The sequence below is a fragment of the Pleurodeles waltl genome, chromosome 4_1 (genome assembly GCF_031143425.1).
Source record: "Pleurodeles waltl isolate 20211129_DDA chromosome 4_1, aPleWal1.hap1.20221129, whole genome shotgun sequence".
Lineage (NCBI taxonomy): Eukaryota > Metazoa > Chordata > Amphibia > Caudata > Salamandridae > Pleurodeles > Pleurodeles waltl.
In genome coordinates this window covers 911,924,359-911,946,385 of record NC_090442.1, presented here as the reverse complement: position 1 = coordinate 911,946,385, position 22,027 = coordinate 911,924,359, and the positions used below count along the sequence as shown (strand labels likewise).

The following is a 22,027-nucleotide window of genomic DNA, read 5'->3' as shown; positions in this document are numbered from 1 at the left end:
TGACGTTTTGACCCAACCTAAAGAGTCTAATCAACAGTGGATCATCATCAGGTCAGGATATTTTTATAGGAAGTACCAATGAGCAATTTTCTTTAAAGCAAGTATCAATCTGCTATTGTGGCCTCCTTTAACTATTTCCATTGGAAGTGTCCAACTATCACTGGAGGTTCCTCAACCAATTTCTTTAGTGACTCTGTATCGCATCCAAATTAAAGAACGATTGCACAGTCCTGCAGGTTGACGTCCTCCGGCTCACTGATTAATTCAATAATAGAATTGGGGGCGTGATTAATCTTTGGCTGACGGGCAAGTGATGTCATATTTAAAGTATTTAAGGATAGGTTTTAAGAATGTGTTTAGAATGCAGGAAATGGTTGTGCGTTTTGTGCAATCATAATTTCGTTCTCCCCATTCCAAGTTATGAAAGTAATTTAAACTTTTTGACATTTAAGGATGAAATCTGCTCAGAGGACACCAGTCATGCTTTGGAAGCTGAGAATATGGATTCACCTCCACCAAAGCCTCCACGGATCCGCAGGTGATAACATGAACTAACTTGTTTTTTTGTTAAAACTATATTGTAATAGATAGTGGCTTTTAATATTGTGGTATTAGCATGTTGCTGTGTTGTGTTGATTCACCCTCCTCCCAACTGGGGACACATAGTAAATGTTTCCTCCTAGGTCACTGTAGGGTTCCAGCACTAAAAGTTTATGCTCCTACAGTTTTGTTTAGTTTTTTTGTTTTTAGCATTTTATTTCAAGTTTGGCAGGGTACTATATAGCATGATAATAGGCAGTAAGCACAGAGTTGCACATTGGCAATCAGTGGATTGGGGAATAAAGTACATTAACGAATGGTTAAGTGAGCATTGACTGTTGGAGTACATTGTTACACAATCCCCACTCATCAAGACATTGCACATCCCAATCACAATAATCAGTTGATCAGTGCTAGAAGACACTATGCCAAGAAGGTACTATGCCATCATTATGAGAAAAATCACAGTGAAACAGCTTTTAAACAGTGTCCAATATACCAAGGTTGGTCCAGAGTGGCTCCTTGACCTTGCAGTTTTAGGCAGAGTAGTAGCATACGTTTCCGACCATTCTTCACATAAATTCATGTCTTTAAATCAGTCCATGAAAAAAGGGACCCCCTACCCCCCAGCATATATATATATATATATATATATATATATATATATATATGAAAGAAAAGATGTCCTGATCTGCGTGTTACGGCGCACTTGATTCTCCGGTGGTGCTGGTTTGAGGCAGGACAACCATATTTTCAAAAAACAAGATTCTCTTTCTGTTTTAGCAAGAGAAAACCGCACTCTGTCGTTGTGCCAAAAATACCTTAACTTTTAATACATTAGTGAGATCATAAACAAATATATATGTATTGGGCTCGGAGTGTTACAAGTTGTTTTTCTTCGAAGAAGTCTTTTCGAGTCACGGGACCGAGTGACTCCTTCCTTTCGGCTCCATTGCACATGGGCGTCGACTCCATCTTAGATTGTTTTCTTTCCGCCATCGGGTTCGGACGTGTTCCTCTTCGCTCCGTATTTCGCATCGGGAAAGTTAGCTAAGTATAGAAAATTTGTCGGTATTGTTCTCGTTCGGTAACGGTTTAGTTTTAGTGTATCGGCACCGACATCAAGAACAATTCTGGTCTGCCCGACCACACCTGTCGTCCAAGACTAATGGACCGGACCACCTTCTGTTTCTGTCCTAAGTGTCACGCCAAGTATCCTTATACAAAACAGCACCGGGTCTGTAACCTGTTTGTCGCCCGAACAGAGAGAGGATACTTGTGAAGCTTGCCGAGAATTTCGATCGAAGAAAACCTTGAGATATCTACGCGTAAGAAGACTACAAATGGCGTCGAAACCGAGACAAGATTTTGACGTCGAGGAGGAAGAAAGAATTTCCATCCAAGAAACGGACTGGGTGAATCTGACGGTGAACGACCCTTGACGGTGCAACAAACTGAGTAAACCTGCCCCGTCCCACACCCAGGGTCACACCAAAAAATTCAAGGCCACGGGGACGCCACCGCCAGGAGGCCATGGCTCAACCCACAGAAAGGAAGGTGACCAAACATCGGCACCGAAAAAGGCCAAAGATTTGCCGAAGACTTCCAACTCCGGTTGAGATTCCGGCACCGAACAAATTCGGCATAGAGTTGTCTAATCAGGCAAGCCTCGAAAAAGCTCCTCGGAACCGAAAAAGACAATTACATTAGGAATTTCGGTACCGAAAAAAACGGCTTCGGAGCCGTAACGCTCATCATACACTGAGGAGCAAGGGCTTTCTATGCAGCTCAAAGAAAGGCATAGATTTGAGCAAGATCTGGATGTAGAAGAACCTGACCAAACACAACAAAGGTTACAAATCCAGAACGATACTGGGAAGATACAGACCATCCCTCCTCTCAAATCAAAAAGAAAATTAGCCTTTCAAGAAACAGAATTGCAACCGAAAGCCAAAGTGATTAGAGACAAGTCACCACCACCACAGGTCTCACCACAACCATCTCCACTGCAATCACCAGTGGGTACACCGATCATGCAGTCACCCACACATACTGGGATGACCCAAGATGATGCGGATGCCTGGGATCTGTACGATCCACCTATATCGGACAACATCCCAAAGTGTTATCCAACCAAGCCTTCACCACCAGAGGACAGTACAGCATATACCCAAGTACTAGCCAGGGCAGCTGCATTCCACAACGTAACAATGCACTTGGAACCAGTGGAGGATGACTTCCTTTTCAACACTCTGGCATCCACTCACGCATCCTATCAAAGCCTGCCAATGCTACCGGGCATGCTCAAGCACGCACAACATGTCTTCCAAGAGCCTGTAAAGGGGAGAGCGATCACGCCGAGGGTTGAATAGAAATATAAACCACCCCCGTCAGACCCAGTGTTTATAACGCAACAGCTCCCTCCGGACTCAGTGGTAGTGGGGGCTGCTAAAAAAAAAAAAAAGGGCAAACTCACAATCATCAGGGGATGCCCCACCACCTGATAAAGAGTCGAAAGTTCGACGCAGCGGGCAAAACAGTGGCATCACAAGCAGCCAATCAATGGCAAATTGCAAATTCGCAAGCCCTACTTGCACGCTACGACAGGGCACACTGGGACGAAATGCAAGACATCATCCAGCATTTGCCCAAGGAACACCAAAAACGTGCCACAACAAGCAGTTGAAGAGGGACAGGCCATATCGCACAATCAAATACGGTCTGCATTAGACTCTGCAGATACAGCAGCACTGACTGTCAACACGGCTGTGACGATTCGAAGGCATGCATGGCTGCGAAGTTCTGGTTTTAAATTAGAAATACAACAGGCGGTACTAAACAGGCTAACCAAATACTACCACAATTGGACACACATTACAACAGACACGTGGGTCCTATCAATTATCCAACATGGTTATTGCATAGAATTCACAACATTCCCCCAGATGTTCCTCCTAACCGCACAGATTGTCTCCACAATACTTAGACCTATTACATATAGAGGTCCAAGCACTGCTACAAAAACAAGCCATAGAGCTAGTACCCCATCAACAGAAAGGAACAGGCGTTTACTCCCTGTATTTCCTTATTCCAAAAAAGGACAAACCATTAAGGCCTATCTTAGATCTCAGAACACTAAATCTCTTCATCAAATCAGATCATTTCCACATGGTAACACTTCAGGATGTAGTTCCCTTATGAAAAAGAGGGGAATACATGACAACACTGGATCTCAAGGATGCGTATTTTCACATACCCATCCATCCGTCTCACAGAAAATACCTCAGGTTTGTAATACAAGGCAAACATTATCAATTCAAAGTGCTACTGTTCGGAATAACAGCCCCCAGAGTATTTACAAAATGCCTAGCCGTAGTAGCAGCTCATATAAGGAGACAGCACATGCACGTATTCCCATATTTGGACGATTGGCTAATAAAAGCCAACACTCAGCAACAATGTCAATTTCACACGCAATACGTCATAGATACTCTACACAAACTAGGGTTTTCTATAAATTACCAAAAATCACATCTACAACCATCCCAAATACAACAATACTTGGGAGCAACACTCAACACACAAAGAGCAATTGCCACTCCAAGTCCACAAAGAGTTCAGTCGTTACAAAATGTAAGATCAAGCATGCAACCAAACCAACTATTCACGGTAAGGTTTGTGATGAAACTACTAGGCATGATGTCCTCATGCATAGATATTGTCCCAGACGCAAGACTACACATGCGACCCTTACAACAGTGTCTAGCAAAACAATGGACGCAGGCACAGGGCCAACTACAAGATCTAGTGTTGATAGACCGCCAAACACACTCTTCGCTTCAATGGTGGAACCCTATAAATTTAAAGGGTGGCCTTTTCAAGACCCAGTGCCTCACGCCATTATCACAACTAACGCTTCCATGGTTGGGTGGGGAGCACACCTCAGCAATCACAGTGTACATGGTCAATGGGACAATCAACAAAAACTACTTCACATAAATCACTTGGAACTGCTAGCGGTATTTCAGCATTAAAAGCTTTTCAGCCACTTCTAGCTCACAAACACATTCTTGTCAAGACAAACAATATGACAACAATGTATTATCTAAACAAACAGGGGGACACACACTCATCACAGCTGTGTCTCTTAGCACCAAAAATTTGGCATTGGGCAGTTCACAACAACATTCGCCTGATAGCACAATACATACCAGGCATTCAAAATCAGTTAGCCGACAATCTCAGTCGAGATCAACAGCAAACTCACGGATGGGAAATACATCCCCAGATTCTACAGGATCACTTTGATCGCTGGGGGACACCAAACATAGATCTATTTGCAACAAAAGAAAATGCAAAATGCCAAGACTTCGCGTCCAGGTACCCACACCCTCAGTCCAAGGGCAATGCTCTATGGATCAGCTGGTCAGGGATATTTGCTTACGCTTTTCCTCCTCTCCCGCTCATTCCTTATCTGGTCAACAAACTGAGTCAAAACAAACTCAAACTAATACTTATAGCACCAACGTGGGCTCGCCAACCGTGGTACACCACACTGTTGGACCTGTCTGTGGTACCCCACATCAAACTACCAAACAGACCAGATCTGTTCACACAACACAAACAACAGATCAGACACCCGAATCCAGCATCGCTCAACCTAGCAATCTGGCTCCTGAAGTCTTAGAATTTGGATATCTAAACCTTTCTAAAGAATGTATGGAGGTCATTAAACAAGCAAAAAAAAACACAACCAGACATTGTTACGCTAACAAATGGAAAAGATTTGTTTGTTACTTCCAGGCTAATCAAATTACGCCACTAGACGCCTCCACACAAAACATTGTAAGTTACTTACTACACTTCAAAAGTCCAATCTAGCCTTCTCTTCCATTAAAATACAACTCACTGCAATATCTGCTTATCTGCAGATTAAACATACAAAATCGCTTTTTAGAATCCCAGTTATTAAAGCCTTTATGGAAGGACTAAAAAGAATCATACCCCCAAGGACACCACCAGTGCCTTCGTGGAATCTTAATATTGTGTTAACACGACTCATGGGCCCACCATTTGAACCCATGCATTCTTGTCAAATCCATTTTTTTACTTGGAAAGTAGCCTTTCTAATAGCCATCACTTCATTTAGAAGAGTTAGCGAAATACAGGTGTTCACTATTCAAGAACCCTTTATACAAATACATAAACATAAGGTGGTTCTTCGTACAAATCCACAATTCTTACCAAAAGTCATCTCACCGTTTCATCTAAATCAAACGGTAGAACTCCCAGTCTTCTTCCCACAGCCAGACTCAGTAGCAGAAAGGGCATTACATACGTTAGACATAAAAAGAGCGCTAATGCATTACATTGACAGAACAAAACAATTTCGGAAAACAAAACAATTGTTCGTAGCTTTCCAAAAACCACATGCAGGTAACCCCATATCCAAACTGGGCATTGCCATATGGATTGTCAAATGCATACAAACCTGCTACCTAAAAGCTAAAAGAAAATTACCCATTACTCCAAGGGCACTCCCCACTAGAAAGAAAGGCGCCACAATGGCTTTTCTTGGTAATATACCAATGACAGAAATTTGTAAGGCAGCCACTTGGTCTACGCCTTATACATTTACTAAGCATTACTGTGTAGATGTGTTAGCAGCACAACAAGCCACAGTAGGACAGGCTGTACTAAGAACAATATTTCAGACAACTTCAACTCCTACAGGCTAACCACCGCTTTTGGGGCGTTTACTGCTTTGTAGTCTATGCACAGCATGTGTATCTGCAGCTACACATGCCATCGAAAGTAAAATGTCACTTATCCAGTGTACATCTGTTCATGGCATGTTGCGCTGCAGATTTACATGCGCCCTCCCCGAGAGCCTGTAGCTGTTTTAGTTGCATTGAAAGTGTATATATGTAAATAATTTTGACTTTAATACTATATGTACATACACATTTACTCCATTGCATGGGCACCTCTAGTATCCTTACTTTAACAACTCCTACTTCACCCTCTGCGGGGAAAACAACCTAAGATGGAGTCGACGCCCATGCGCAATGGAGCCGAAAGGGAGGAGTCACTCGGTGCCGTGACTCGAAAAGACTTCTTCGAAGACAAACAACTTGTAACACTCCGAGCCCAACACTAGATGGCAGGAACAGTGCACAGCATGTGAATCTGTACACTGGGTAAGTGTATATATGTTCGATGGCATGTGTAGCTGCAGATACAAATGCTATGCATATATTCCCGCCATCTAGTGTTGGGCCCGGAGTGTTACAAGTTGTTTTTCTTCAAAGAAGTCTTTTTTCGAGTCACGGGATCGAATGACTCCTCCTCTCGGTCATAGTGCGCATGGGCATCGACTGCTTTGTTAGATTGTTTTCTTTCCGCTGTCGGGTTCGGACGTGTTTCCTCTTGCTCCAAGACTTTTGATTCGGAAACTTTATATTAACTTTATTCTACAGTCTGTATTATTTTGATTGCGTTTCCATCTGTAATCCAGCCGATAGTACCGTTGGAAACAAGAAAATGACCTTTCGGGCGCTCGCACCCTACTTGGGCCTGTTCAGGCCTACCACGCAATACCCTGATGGATCGGACTCCATTCCGATTCTGTTCTGGATGCCACGCGAAATTCCCTTACACCGATCAACACGTGTTATGTAATCTTTGTCTTTCTCCAGAACATTGAGAAGAAGATTGTGAAGCTTGTCTGTAGTTCTAGTTAAAAAAGACACTGCGTGACCGTAGAGCAAGAAGACTCGAGTTGGCGTTGAAGCGTACAGAGTCCACTGACACCTTAGAGGAGGAGCAGGCACAAACGGCTGTTTCAATTCAGGACACCGATTCTGAAGCAAATTCGGATGAAGACAGCAAACAGATCACTGCGGGGCAACATGTGAGTACACCTGCCCCTACACCCACTACCAAAAGGCCTATTAAGGCCTTGGGTGCACCACTGCCAGAAAGCCATGATTCCACCCAGAGGAAAATTGTCGGCGACCGACCTTCGGGTTCGGTGCCAAAAAAAAGGCCAAGTCACCCCACCAACAGGCCACACCTGTTTCGATGCCAGAGTCGAGCAAACACATTAAGAGCTCTACAGCCGAGCCGATGTCCACACTCTTCAGAGTCAAAGATTCAACGTCCGGCTTAGGAGCCAAAATCACAGGCTGTATCTTCGGGACCAAAAAAATTAGGTTCCATTTCAGAGTCGAAAAAATCCTTCTGTACAGAAGAGACAGGACTTTCGAACCATTTAATACACAGCTCAAAGACAATTACTGAACAATCCTCCAAAGGAGTTAAAACATCTGAATATCATTCTGAGGACTCCGATATCCAGCCAATCCTGGAGATTATGGACAGTAAACAAAGAAGGATTCATATCCATAAGGAGACGGGGAAAATGATTGCCCACCTCCTCCACAAACCAAGAGAAAGCTGGCGTCTCAAGAGACTCTTGATACTACTCCACCACCAGAAAAAATATTTAAAAGAAAGAAGAAACCATCACCTTTACAGCTTTCTCCACCCCATTCGCTACAGCTTTCTTTCTCTCCACCACCTACTACCCCACCACCATTGCCCTCACAAACACATTCTCATACATACTCACATGGAAATACAGTGGACCCGTGGGACTTAAATGACCCAGATCCTATACTACTAAATGACCCAGATTTCTATCCGTCCAAACCTTCACCACGAGAGGATAGTACGGCTTACACTCAGGTCATTTCTAGAGCAGCTGGATATCATGTAGTTTAAATGCATGGTGAACCTTTGGAGGAGGATTTTCTTTTTAATACATTGTCCTCCACTCACGCTACCAGTGTTTACCAATGCTGCCTGGAATGCTTAGACATGCTGATGACATATTTAAGGAACCTGCCAAGGCTAGGGTTTTAACCCCCAGAATAGATTAAAATAAATACAAGCCTGCACCAACCGACCCAGTTTATATCACACAACAAGTACCACCTGACTCTATTGTAGTCAGTGCTGCAAGGAAAAGGGCCAATAGCCAATCTTTAGGAGGATACTCCTTTACCTGATAAGGACAGTAGAAAGTTTGATGCAGCTGGTAAAAGGTTAGCTACACAAGCAGCTAACCAATGGTGTATTGCCAATTCCCAAGCCCTGTTAGCAAGGTATGACAGGGCACACTGGGATGAAATGCAAGAATTCTTGCAATATTTACTGAAAGAGCATCAGTAAAGAGCAAAACAAATTGAAGAGGGACAAGCACTCACCAAATTAGATCTGCCCTCGCCGCAGCCGATACTGCAGCTAGAAGTATCAACACTAGCATAACAATTTGTTGGCATGCATGGTTAAGATCTTCCGGGTTTAAACCTGAAATACAGCAGGCAGTGCTTAACATGCCCTTTGATAGGGAGCATCTATTCGGACCGGAGGTTGACACAACTATTGAAAAACTCAAGAAAGACCCTGACACTGCAAAAGCAGTGGGAGCCCTACATACCACACCTTACTGGGGTTCCTTTCAAAAACAGCAGTTTAGGGGAGGTTTCAAACCCCAAACTACAGAGGCTTACACCTCACAGCCTAAACAAACCCAGCAATATTATCCAAGAGGATCATTTAGAGGTTCTTACAGAGGCCAACACTTTAGAGCCAGAGGGAAATTTCATACCTCGGAGAGCTTCATCACTCCCTCAAAACAATGACTTCCTGAACATCCCACACATCTCCTGTGGGAAGAAGACTGCAACAATTCCACTCTCACTGGCAAAACATCACCACAGATCAGTGGGTGCTTTCAATTATCCGCAATGGTTACTGCCTAGAACTCATGTCTACTCCACCAAACATTCCGACTCACTCTCCCCAGAATACAGCAAGAGGTTATTACTAAAAGAAGCACTAGAAATAGTTCCAATATCACAACAGGGAACCGGGGTATATTGACAATAATTCCTGATACCAAAAAAGATGGTACTCTCAGACCCATTCTGGATCTCAGACCTCTAAATCTATATATCCTGTCAGAAAATTTTCACATGGTCACTCTGCAGGACGTAATTCCCCTACTACAAAAACAAGAATATATGACTGCCTTAGAACTCAAAGATGTTTACTTTCATATTCCCATACATCCAGCTCATCGCAAATACCTAAGATTTCTATTAGCAGGCAAACACTACCAATTCAAGATACTTCCTTTCGGCATAACAGCTCCAAGGGTTTTCACAAAATGCCTAGCTGTAGTAGCAGCTCACTTAAGACAACGCATACATGTCTGTTCGATCGCATCTGTCGCTGTAGATACACATGTTGTGCATAGCCCGCCATCTGGTGTTGGGTCGGAGTGTTACAAGTTGTTTTTCTTCGAAGAAGTCTTTCGAGTCACGGGACCGAGGGACTCCTCCTCTTTGTCTCTATTGCGCATCGGCGTCGACTCCATCTTCGATTGTTTTCTTTCCGCCATCGGGTTCGGACGTGTTTCTTTCGCTCCGGGTTTCGGAACGGAAAGTTAGCTCAAAATCTGAAAATTACGTCGGTATTGTTGCGTTCGGGATCAGGTTAGATAGCATCGACATCGCATCGATACGATAACATCTCCGTTGCCCTTCGGGGTAGTTTTCGATCCCCCGTCGGGGCCTGGTCGGCCCGACCGCGTGTGACATCGACGCTGATGGAACGGACCCCGTTCCGTTTCTGTCCTAAATGCCACAACAAATACCCATATACAGACCAACATTCGGTCTGTAACCTGTGCCTGTCGCCCGAGCACAGGGAAGAAACTTGTGAGGCCTGTCGTGCGTTCTGGTCCCGAAAAACACTCCGTGACCGCCGAGCCAGAAGACTGCAAATGGCGTCCACGCCGACAGGACACCGAGATTTCGAGGAAGAAGTAGAAGCCTTCTCGATCCATGAATCGGACTCGGACGAATTCGACGACCATGAAACAGTGAGTAAGACGTCGAAGATAGCACATAAGAAAACTGACAAGGCCCAGGGGACGCCACTGCCATCAGGCCATGGCTCAACCCATAAACTCGGTGACCGACCATCGGCACCGAAGAAGGCCGAAATAGTGCCGAGATCGTCCGACTCGGGTCGAAACACAGGCACCCAGCCATCTCGGGACCGAGATAGTGCTGCCGGCAAAGATCGACGCCGAGATAGCGGAGCCGAAGCTGCTCGATGCAGAGACAGCGGCACCGAGGAGGATCGACGCCGAGAGGGTTCGACTCCGAAAAAGAGGAAAGTCGCCTCGGAGCCGAAAAAGAGCGTGGACATGGTTTCGGTGCCAAAACGACCCGCAACCGAGCCAACTACCGGTTCCTATTCAGAGGAACAATCACTGTCCTCTCAAATGCGAAAGCATAGATTCGAGGAGGAATTACAATCCACCGAGGTGGACCACACTCAAAAAAGGATTTTTATACAGAGTGGAACAGGGAAAATAAGCACCCTTCCCCCTATTAGGAGGAAGAGGAGACTGGAATTCCAACAAGAACAAACACCACAAACAAAACTGGTGAAGAAGGTAACTCCGCCACCCTCTCCTCCACCTGTAGCTCACATTTCACCGGCACAGACTCCGTCACATTCACCGGCTCACACCACCTTAAGCCAAGGTGACCAGGACCAAGATGCTTGGGACTTATACGACGCCCCAGTGTCGGACAACAGTCCTGAGGCGTATCCTACAAAGCCCTCACCACCAGAAGACAGCACAGCATATTCACAAGTGGTGGCTAGAGCAGCAGAGTTCCACAACGTGTCTCTACACTTGGAGCCTGTCGAAGATGACTTCCTCTTCAACACCCTCTCTTCCACACATAGCACCTACCAAAGCCTGCCTATGCTCCCAGGAATGCTAAGGCACGCAAAGGACATATTCAAAGAGCCTGTCAAAAGTAGGGCAATAACACCGAGGGTGGAAAAAAAATATAAAGCACCTCCCATAGACCCAGCTTTCATCACCTCACAACTGCCACCAGATTTGGTTGTGGTAGGGGCGGCTCGCAAGAGAGCAAACTCCCACACATCGGGCGCTGCACCACCCCCAGATAAGGAGAGCCGAAAGTTCGATGCAGCCGGTAAAAGGGTCGCAGTACAGGCTGCAAACCAGTGGCGCATCGCAAACTCTCAAGCGCTCCTAGCGCGATATGACAGAGCCCACTGGGATGAGATGCAACACCTCATTGAGCATCTACCCACAGAACTACAAAAGAGGGCGAAACAAGTGGTTGAGGAGGGCCAAAACATCTCCAATAACCAGATACGCTCCTCTATGGACGCAGCGGACACAGCAGCAAGAACAGTTAACACGGCAGTAACCATCCGAAGGCACGCGTGGCTATGAACATCTGGTTTTAAACCAGAGATACAGCAGGCGGTGCTCAATATGTCATTCAATGAGCAACAATTGTTCGGACCTGAAGTGGACACGCCAATTGAGAAGCTAAAAAAGGACACTGACACTGCAAAAGCCATGGGCGCGCTCTACTCCCCGCAGAGCAGAGGCACTTTCAACACCTTCCGCAAGACAACCTTTAGAGGGGGGTTTCAGGGTCAATCCACACAACCCAGTACCTCAGTCAACAACGTCCACCTACCAGGGACAGTACCAAAGGGGAGGCTTTCGGGGCCAATACAGAGGGGGACAATTCCCTAGAAGCAGGGGAAAATTTCAAGGCCCCAAAACACCTACAAACAAACAGTGACTCACACGTCACTCATCCCCTCCACACAACACCAGTGGGGGGAAGAATAAGTCAGTATTACCAAGAGTGGGACAAAATAACAACAGACACTTGGGTCTTAGCAATTATCCAACATGGTTATTGCATAGAATTTCTACAAATCCCTCCAAACATACCACCAAAAACACAAAATATATCAAAACAACATTCGGACCTCCTAGAAATAGAAGTTCAAGCATTACTGCAAAAGAACGCAATAGAACTGGTACCATATACACAAACAAATACAGGGGTTTACTCACTGTACTTTCTAATACCAAAGAAGGACAAACACTGAGACCAATCCTAGACCTCAGAACACTAAACACATACATCAAATCAGAACACTTTCACATGGTCACGCTACAGGAAGTGTTACCATTGCTAAAGCAACAAGATTACATGACAACCTTAGATCTCAAAGATGCGTATTTCCACATACCAATACATCCGTCGCACAGGAAATACCTAAGGTTCGTATTCAAAGGAATACATTACCAATTCAAAGTATTGCCGTTCGGTTTAACAACTGCACCAAGAGTCTTCACAAAGTGCCTAGCAGTAGTGGCTGCACACATCAGAAGGCAGCAAATACACGTATTCCCATATCTAGACGACTGGCTAATCAAGACCGACTCACTGACAAGGTGCTCACACCACACAGATCAGGTCATACAAACCCTCTACAAACTAGGTTTCACCATCAACTATGCGAAATCACACATTCTGCCGTGCAAGGTACAACAATACCTAGGAGCGACAATAGATACAACAAGGGGAATAGCCACTCCAAGTCCACAAAGGGTTCAAAATTTCCAAAAGATTATACAACGCATGTATCCAACACAAACAATACAGGCGAAGATGATATTACAACTCCTAGGCATGATGTCCTCATGCATAGCCATTGTCCCAACCGCAAGGTTGCACATGCGGCCCTTACAACAGTGCCTAGCATCACAATGGTCACAAGCACAGGGTCAGCTTCTAGATCTGGTGTTGATAGACCGCCTAACATACCTCTCGCTTCTATGGTGGAACAATATAAATTTAAACAAAGGGCGGCCTTTCCAAGACCCAGTGCCACAATACGTGATGATAACAGATGCTTCCATGACAGGGTGGGGAGCACACCTCAATCAACACAGCATACAAGGACAATGGGACGTACATCAAAGAAAGCTGCATATAAATCACCTCGAACTACTAGCAGTTTTCCAAGCATTAAAAGCATTTCAACCAATCATAACTCACAAATACATTCTTGTCAAAACGGACAACATGACAACAATGTATTATCTAAACACACAGGGGGGGACACACTCGACACAGCTGTGCCTTCTGGCACAAAAAATATGGCAATGGGCAATTCACAACCACATTCGCCTAATAGCACAGTTTATTCCAGGGATCCAGAATCAACTTGCAGACAATCTCTCTCGAGATCACCAACAGGTCCACGAGTGGGAAATTCACCCCCCAATTCTAAACACTTACTTCAAACGTTGGGGAACACCTCAAATAGACTTATTTGCAACAAAGGAGAACGCAAAATGCCAAAACTTCGCATCCAGATACCCACACAGGCAGTCTCAAGGCAATGCCCTATGGATGAACTGGTCAGGGATATTTGCGTACGCTTTTCCCCCTCTCCCTCTCCTTCCATATCTAGTAAACAAATTGAGTCAAAACAAACTCATACTGATAGCGCCAACATGGGCAAGGCAACCATGGTACACAACACTGCTAGACCTATCAGTAGTACCCCACGTCAAGTTGCCCAACAGGCCAGATCTGTTAACACAACACAAACAACAGATCAGGCATCCAAACCCAGCATCGCTGAATCTAGCAATCTGGCTCCTGAAATCCTAGAATTAGGACACTTAAACCTCACACAAGAATGTATGGAAGTCATAAAGCAAGCTAGAAGACCATCCACTAGACACTGCTATGCAAGCAAATGGAAAAGGTTGGTTTGCTACTGCCATCATAATCAAATTCAACTTTTACACGCATCTCCAAAGGATGTACTGGGTTACTTACTACACTTACAAAAATCGAACCTGGCCTTCTCTTCCATTAAAATACACCTAGCAGCAATATCTGCATACCTGCAGATTACCCATTCAACTTCACTATTTAGGATACCTGTCATTAAAGCGTTTATGGAAGGCCTCAAAAGAATTATACCACCAAGGACACCACCTGTTCCTTCATGGAACCTCAACATCGTCTTAACAAGACTCATGGGTCCACCCTTTGAACCTATGCACTCTTGCGAAATACAATTCCTAACCTGGAAAGTTGCATTTCTCATCGCCATCACATCTCTAAGAAGAGTAAGTGAAATTCAGGCGTTTACAATACAAGAACCTTTTATCCAACTACACAAAAATAAAGTAGTCCTAAGGGCCAATCCTAAATTTTTGCCAAAGGTTATTTCACCGTTCCACCTAAATCAAACAGTAGAACTACCAGTGTTCTTCCCACAGCCAGATTCCATAGCTGAAAGGGCACTACATACATTAGACGTCAAAAGAGCACTAATGTACTACATCGACAGAACTAAAGACATCAGAAAAACTAAACAACTGTTTATTGCATTTCAAAACCCTCACGCAGGAAACCCAATATCGAAACAGGGTATAGCCAGATGGATAGTTAAGTGCATCCAAATCTGCTACCTTAAAGCAAAAAGACAACTGCCCATTACACCAAGGGCACACTCAACCAGAAAGAAAGGCGCTACCATGGCCTTCCTAGGGAATATTCCAATGCACGAAATATGTAAGGCAGCCACATGGTCTACGCCTCACACATTTACCAAGCACTACTGTGTAGACGTGCTATCAGCACAACAAGCCACAGTAGGTCAAGCCGTACTAAGAACCTTATTTCAGACTACTTCCACTCCTACAGGCTGAGCCACCGCTTTTGGGGAGATAACTGCTTACTAGTCTATGCACAACATGTGTATCTACAGCGACAGATGCCATCGAACTGAAAATGTCACTTACCCAGTGTACATCTGTTCGTGGCATCAGTCGCTGAAGATTCACATGTGCCCACCCACCTCCCCGGGAGCCTGTAGCCGTATGGAAGTTAGCTTCAACTTTGTACATTTGTAAATATATTAAATCTTAAATAGGTACATACTTATTCACTCCATTGCATGGGCACTATTACTAACAAACAACTCCTACCTCACCCTCTGCGGGGAAAACAATCGAAGATGGAGTCGACGCCCATGCGCAATAGAGACAAAGAGGAGGAGTCCCTCGGTCCCGTGACTCGAAAGACTTCTTCGAAGAAAAACAACTTGTAACACTCCGACCCAACACCAGATGGCGGGCTATGCACAACATGTGAATCTTCAGCGACTGATGCCACGAACAGATGTACACTGGGTAAGTGACATTTTCATTCCTTATCTAGACGATTGGCTAATAAAATCAAACAATATTATACAGTGCCAGCAACCAACATCAATACACAATAGATATCCTACACGCATTAGGGTTCACAATCAAATTTCCAAAAATCACATCTTCAACCAGAACAGGTTCAACCTTACCTAGGTGCTATTCTCAATACCCAAAATGCTTTAGGCTACCCAAATGCACAAAGGATACAGGCTTTTCAAAACCTCATATCACAGATGCAGCCCAATCAACGTTACACTGTAAGGTTTATCATGAAACTATTGGGAATGATGGCATCGTGCACACCAATAGTACCGCATTCAAGACTAAACATGAGACCACTGCAAAAGTGTCTGTCACAACAACGGTCTCAAGCACAGGGTCAATTTCAGGATCTAGTGTTGCTAGACCGCCAAACTCAAAATCTCTACAATGATGGGATCACAACAACTTAATAAAAGGGCAGTCTTTTCAGGACCCTGTGCCTCAGACTATAATAACAGATGCGCCAATGACAGGTTGGGGAGCTCATCTCAACAACCTAACCATACAAGGGGAATGGAATTCAACGCAATTAACTAATCACATAAACCATTTAGAATTGTTAGCTGTATTCTTGCCCTAAAAGCTTTTCAACCTGTACTCAGACACAAAACAGTCTTAATAAAAACAGACAATATGACAACAATGTATTATCTGAAGAAACTGGGAGGAACACATTCAGCTCAATTGTCCCTTCTAGCCCAAACAATATGGAAATGGGCAATTCACAATCAGATTTACTTGCTAGCGGAGTACATCCCAGGGATACACAACCAGCTAGCAGACCTATTAAGCAGGACACAGAAACAAATACGAATGTGAAATTCCCTCTCAGGTACTTCAAAAGTACTTTCAAATGTGGGGAACACCAGACATAGACCTTTTCACAACAAGCGAAAATGCAAAATGCCAAAACTTCGCATCCAGACACCCACGCCCTCTGTCCAAGGGCAATGCTCTATGGATCAACTGGTCAGGGATATTTGCTTACGCTTTTCACCCTCTCCCAATTAGTCAATTTCTGGTCAGCAAACCTCATCACACCTCTCTCACCATGATACTCATAGCTCACACATGGGCACAACAGCATTGGTACACAACACTCCTAGATCTGTCAGTAGTACCCCATTGCAAACTTCCAAACCGACCACATCTGTTCACACAGAACAAAGGTCAAATCAGGCATCCCAATCCCGGTGTTCTCAACTTAGCGATTTGGCTCCTGAAGTCATAGAATTTAGATATTTACACCTTCTATTGGAATGTATGGAAGTTCTAAAACAAGTACGCAAACCTACAACTAGACAATACTGTGCTAACAAGTGGAAACAGTTTGTTTACTACTGTCAAGCCAAAAATATAGACCCACTTAAAGCATCAATACAGGATATTGTATGCTACCTGCTTCATTTACAAAAAGCTAATTTAGTTTTTTCCTCTATTAAAATTAATCTTACTGCTATATCAGCGTACTTACAAACCATACAACATACTTCTCTCTTCAGAGTCCCTGTCATAAAAGCTTTTATCGAAGGACTTAAGCGTATTATTCCACCAAGAACCCCACCAGTTCCTGCATGGAATCTCAATATTGTACTCACAAGATTAATGGGACCACCATTCGAGCCCATGCATTCATGTGATATTCAATTTCTCACTTGGAAAGTTGCTTTCTTAGTAGCCATTACTTCATTAAGAAGAGTAATTGAAACACAAGCATTCACTCTGGAGGAACCATTTTTCCAACTACACAAAAATAAAGTTGTACTTAGGACAAATCCAAACTTTTTGCCAAAAGTTGTTTCTCCTTTTCACATTAACCATCCGTGGAATTGCCTGTCTTCTTCCCACAGCCAGACTCAACTGCTGAAAGAGCTCTTCATACTCTTGACCTTAAAAGAGCTCTAATGTACTATCTTGATACAACAAAACTAAACAGCTTTTTGTAGCTTTCCAAGAGCCACATAAAGGAAACCTATTTCTAAACAAGGATTAGCTAGATGGATTGTAAAATGTATTCAAACATGTTACATTAAAGCAAAAAGACAACTTTTGATAACTCCTAAAGCACATTCCACTAGGAACAAAGGTGCTTCTATGGCATTTTTAGGAAACATACCAATGGCAGACATATGCAAGTCTGCCACATGGTCCACACCACATACATTTACAAAGCATTACTGTGTGGATGTATTTTCAAAGCAACAGGCCAATGTTGGTCAAGCTGTACCTAAAACATTATTTCAAACTAATTCAACTCCTACAGGCTAGCTACCGCTTTTTTGGGAGAAGAACTGCTTTTTAGTCTATGCATAGCATGTGTATCTGCAGCTACACATGCCATTGAATGGAAAATGTCACTTACCAGTGTACATCTGCTCGGGGCATGTAGTGCTGCAGATTCACATGCACCCTCCCTCCTCCCCAGAAGCCTGTAGTCGTTGTAGTTTTTATTTGTACATATATTTACATTTGCATGGACATCTTATGTACTTATTACATTTAGTTGTACATTTACATTCTTTCACTCTATCACTCCTTCCTATACCTTTCTGCGGGAAAACAATCTAACAAAGGAGTCGATGCCCATGCGCACTATTACCGAGAGAAGGAGGTCCCCCCCCCCCCCCCCCCCCCCCCCCCCCAGAACGAATGCAGCACAGTGAGTTTGAGATATTGTAAGGAAATGCCTCCTTGGCATGGTTACCCCCTGACTTTTTGCCTTTGCTGATGCTATGTTTTGATTTGAAAGTGTGCTGAGGCCTGCTAACCAGGCCCCGGCACCAGTGTTCTTTCCCTAACCTGTACTTTTGTTTTACACAATTGGCACACCCTGGCATCCAGGTAAGTCCCTTGTAACTGGTACCCCTGGTACCAAGGGCACTGATATCAGGGAAGGTCTCTAAAGGCTGCAGCATATCTTATGCCACCCTGGGGACCCCTCACTCAGCACAGACACACTGCTTGCCAGCTTGTGTGTGCTGGTGAGGACAAAACGAGTAAGTCGACATGGCACTCCCCTCAGGGTGCCATGCCAACCTCACACTGCCTATTCAGTATAGATAAGTCACCCCTCTAGCAGGCCTTACAGCCCTAAGGCAGGGTGCACTATACCATAGGTGAGGGCACCAGTGCATGAGCACTGTGCCCCTACAGTGTCTAAGCAAAACCTTAGACATTGTAAGTGCAGGGTAGCCATAAGAGTATATGGTCTGGGAGTCTGTCAAGCACGAACTCCACAGCACCATAATGGCTACACTGAAAACTGGGAAGTTTGGTATCAAACTTCTCAGCAAAAAAAAATGCACACTGATGCCAGTGTACATTTTATTGTGAAATACACCCCAGAGGGCACCTTAGAGGTGCCCCCTGAAACCTTAACCAACTACCTGTGTAGGCTGACTGGTTTTAACAGCCTGCCACACTCGAGACATGTTGCTGGCCACATGGGGAGAGTGCCTTTGTCACTCTGTGGCTAGTAACAAAGCCTGCACTGGGTGGAGATGCTATCACCTCTATCTTGCAGGAGCTGTAACACCTGGCGGTGAGCCTCAAAGGCTCACCCCCTTTGTTCCAGCGCCACAGGGCATTCCAGCTAGTGGAGTTGCCCGCCCTCTCCAGCCACGGCCCCACTTTTGGCGGCAAGGCCGGAGGAGATAATGAGAAAAACAAGGAGGAGTCACTGGCCAGCCAGGACAGCCCCTAAGGACAGCCCCAAAGACTCTGACTTTTAGGAATCCTCCATCTTGCAGATGGAGGATCCCCCCAATAGGGATAGGAATGTGACCCCCTCCCCTTGGGAGGAGGCACAAAGAGGGTGTACCCACCCTCAGGGCTAGTAGCCATTGGCTACTAACCCCCCAGACCTAAACACGCCCTTAAATTGAGTATTTAAGGGCTCCCCTGAACCTAAGAATTTAGATTCCTGCAACTTACCGAAGAAGAGGACTGCTGAGCTGAAAAACCCCTGCAGAAGAAGAAAGAAGACACCAACTGCTTTGGCCCCAGTCCTACCGGCCTGTCTCCTGCCTTCAGAAGAAAACTGCTCCAGCGACGCTTTCCCTGGGACCAGCGACCTCTGAATCCTCCGAGGACTGCCCTGCTTCCAAGAGACCAAGAAACTCCCGAGAACAGCGGCCCTGTTCAACAAAGACTGCAACTTTGTATCCAGAGGAGCAGATTTAAAGACCCCTGCAATCCCCGCAAGAAGCGTGAGACTTGCAACACTGCACCCGGCGACCCCGACTCGACTGGTGGAGAACCAACACCTCAGGGAGGACCCTCCGACGACTCCGAGACTGTGAGTAACCAAAGTTGTCCCCCCTGAGCTCCCACAGCGACGCCAGCAGAGGGAATCCCCAGGCTCCCCCTGACCGCGACTGCCTGACTCTAAAATCCCGATGGCTGGAAAAGACCCTGCACCCGCAGCCCCCAGCACCTGAAGGATCGGAACTCCAGTGCAGGAGTGACCCCCAGGAAGCCCTCTCCCTTGCCCAGGTGGTGGCTACCCCGAGGAGCCCCCCCCTTGCCTGCCTGCATCGCTGAAGAGACCCCTTGGTCTCCCATTGAAACCCCGACGCGTGTTTGCACACTGCACCCGGCCGCCCCAGTGCCGCTGAGGGTGTACTTTTTGTGTGAGCTTGTGTCCCCCCCCCGGTGCCCTACAAAACCCCCCTGGTCTGCCCTCCGAAGACGCGGGTACTTACCTGCTGGCAGACTGGAACCGGGGCACCCCCTTCTCTCCATTGAAGCCTATGTGTTTTGGGCACCTCTTTGACCTCTGCACCTGACCGGCCCCGAGCTGCTGGTGTGGTAACTTTGGGGTTGCTCTGAACCCCCAACGGTGGGCTACCTTGGACCCAAAACTGTGACCTGTAAGTGATTTACTTACCTGCTAAAAATAACAATACTTTACCTCCCCCAGGAACTGTGAAAATTGCACTAAGTGTCCACTTTTAAAACAGCTATTTGTGTTTTATGTGAAAAGTATATATGCTACTGTAATTATTCAAAGTTCCTAAAGTACTTACCTGGAATACCTTTCAAATGAGATATTACATGTAGAATTTGAACCTGTGGTTCTTAAAATAAACTAAGAAAATATATTTTTCTATAACAAAACCTATTGGCCTGGATTTGTCTCTGAGTGTGCGTTCCTCATTTATTGCCTGTGTGTATGTACAACAAATGCTTAACACTACTCCTTTGATAAGCCTACTGCTCGACCACACTACCACAAAATAGAGCATTAGTATTCTCTTTTTGCCACTATCTTACCTCTAAGGGGAACCCTTGGACTCTGTGCATACTATTCCTTACTTTGAAATAGTGCATACAGAGCCAACTTCCTACATTGGTGGATCAGCGGTGGGGTACAAGACTTTTCATTTGCTGGACTACTCAGCCAATACCTGATCACACGACAAATTCCAAAAATTGTCATTAGAAATTGATTTTTTGCAATTTGAAATTTTTCTAAATTCTTTAAAGTCCTGCTAGGGCCTTGTGTTAGTCCCTGTTAGCATTGCTTTTAGAGTTTAAAAGTTTGGTAAAAGTTTGAATTAGATTCTAGAACTAGTTTTAGTTTCTTAAAAAGTATTCCAACTTTTAGAAGCATAATGTCCAGTACAGATGTGAATGTGGTGGAACTCGACACCACACCTTACCTCCATCTTAAGATGAGGGAGCTAAGGTCACTCTGTAAAATAAAGAAAATAGTAATGGGCCCCAGACCTTCCAAACTACAGCTCCAGGAGCTGTTGGCAGAGTTTGAAAAGGCCAACCCCTCTGAGGATGGCAACTCAGAGGATGATGATAGTGACTTGGAGGGTGATTCCCCCCTACCAGTCCTATCTAGGGAGGACAGGGCCTCTCAAGCCCTGACTCCAAGCATAATAGTCAGAGATGCTGGCTCCCTCACAGGAGGGACCAACCTCTCTGAAATCACTGAGGATAACTCCAGTGAAGAGGACATCCAGTTAGCCAGGATGGCCAAAAGATTGGCTTTGGAAAGACAGATCCTAGCCATAGAAAGGGAAAGACAAGAGATGGGCCTAGGAGCCATCAATGGTGGCAGCAACATAAATAGGGTCAGAGATTCTCCTGACATGTTGAAAATCCCTAAAGGGATTGTAACTAAATATGAAGATGGTGATGACATCACCAAATGGTTCACAGCTTTTGAGAGGGCTTGTGTAACCAGAAAAGTGAACAAATCTCACTGGGGTGCTCTCCTTTGGGAAATGTTCACAGTAAAGTGTAGGGATAGACTCCTCACACTCTCTG

At 45.0% G+C, this 22,027-nt stretch overlaps 1 protein-coding gene across 4 annotated transcripts in view; it reads left to right on the top strand.

Moving 5' to 3' along the window:
- PTPN12 (protein tyrosine phosphatase non-receptor type 12) overlaps nucleotides 1-22,027 on the top strand; it is a 456,323-nt gene that overhangs the window by 299,977 nt on the left and 134,319 nt on the right. For all 4 annotated transcript variants that reach the window (XM_069229677.1, XM_069229676.1, XM_069229675.1 and 1 more), the window contains exon 12: nucleotides 453-538. In XM_069229677.1, coding sequence (XP_069085778.1) covers nucleotides 453-538 — 86 coding nt within the window. The remainder of the gene's footprint in view (nucleotides 1-452; nucleotides 539-22,027) is intronic.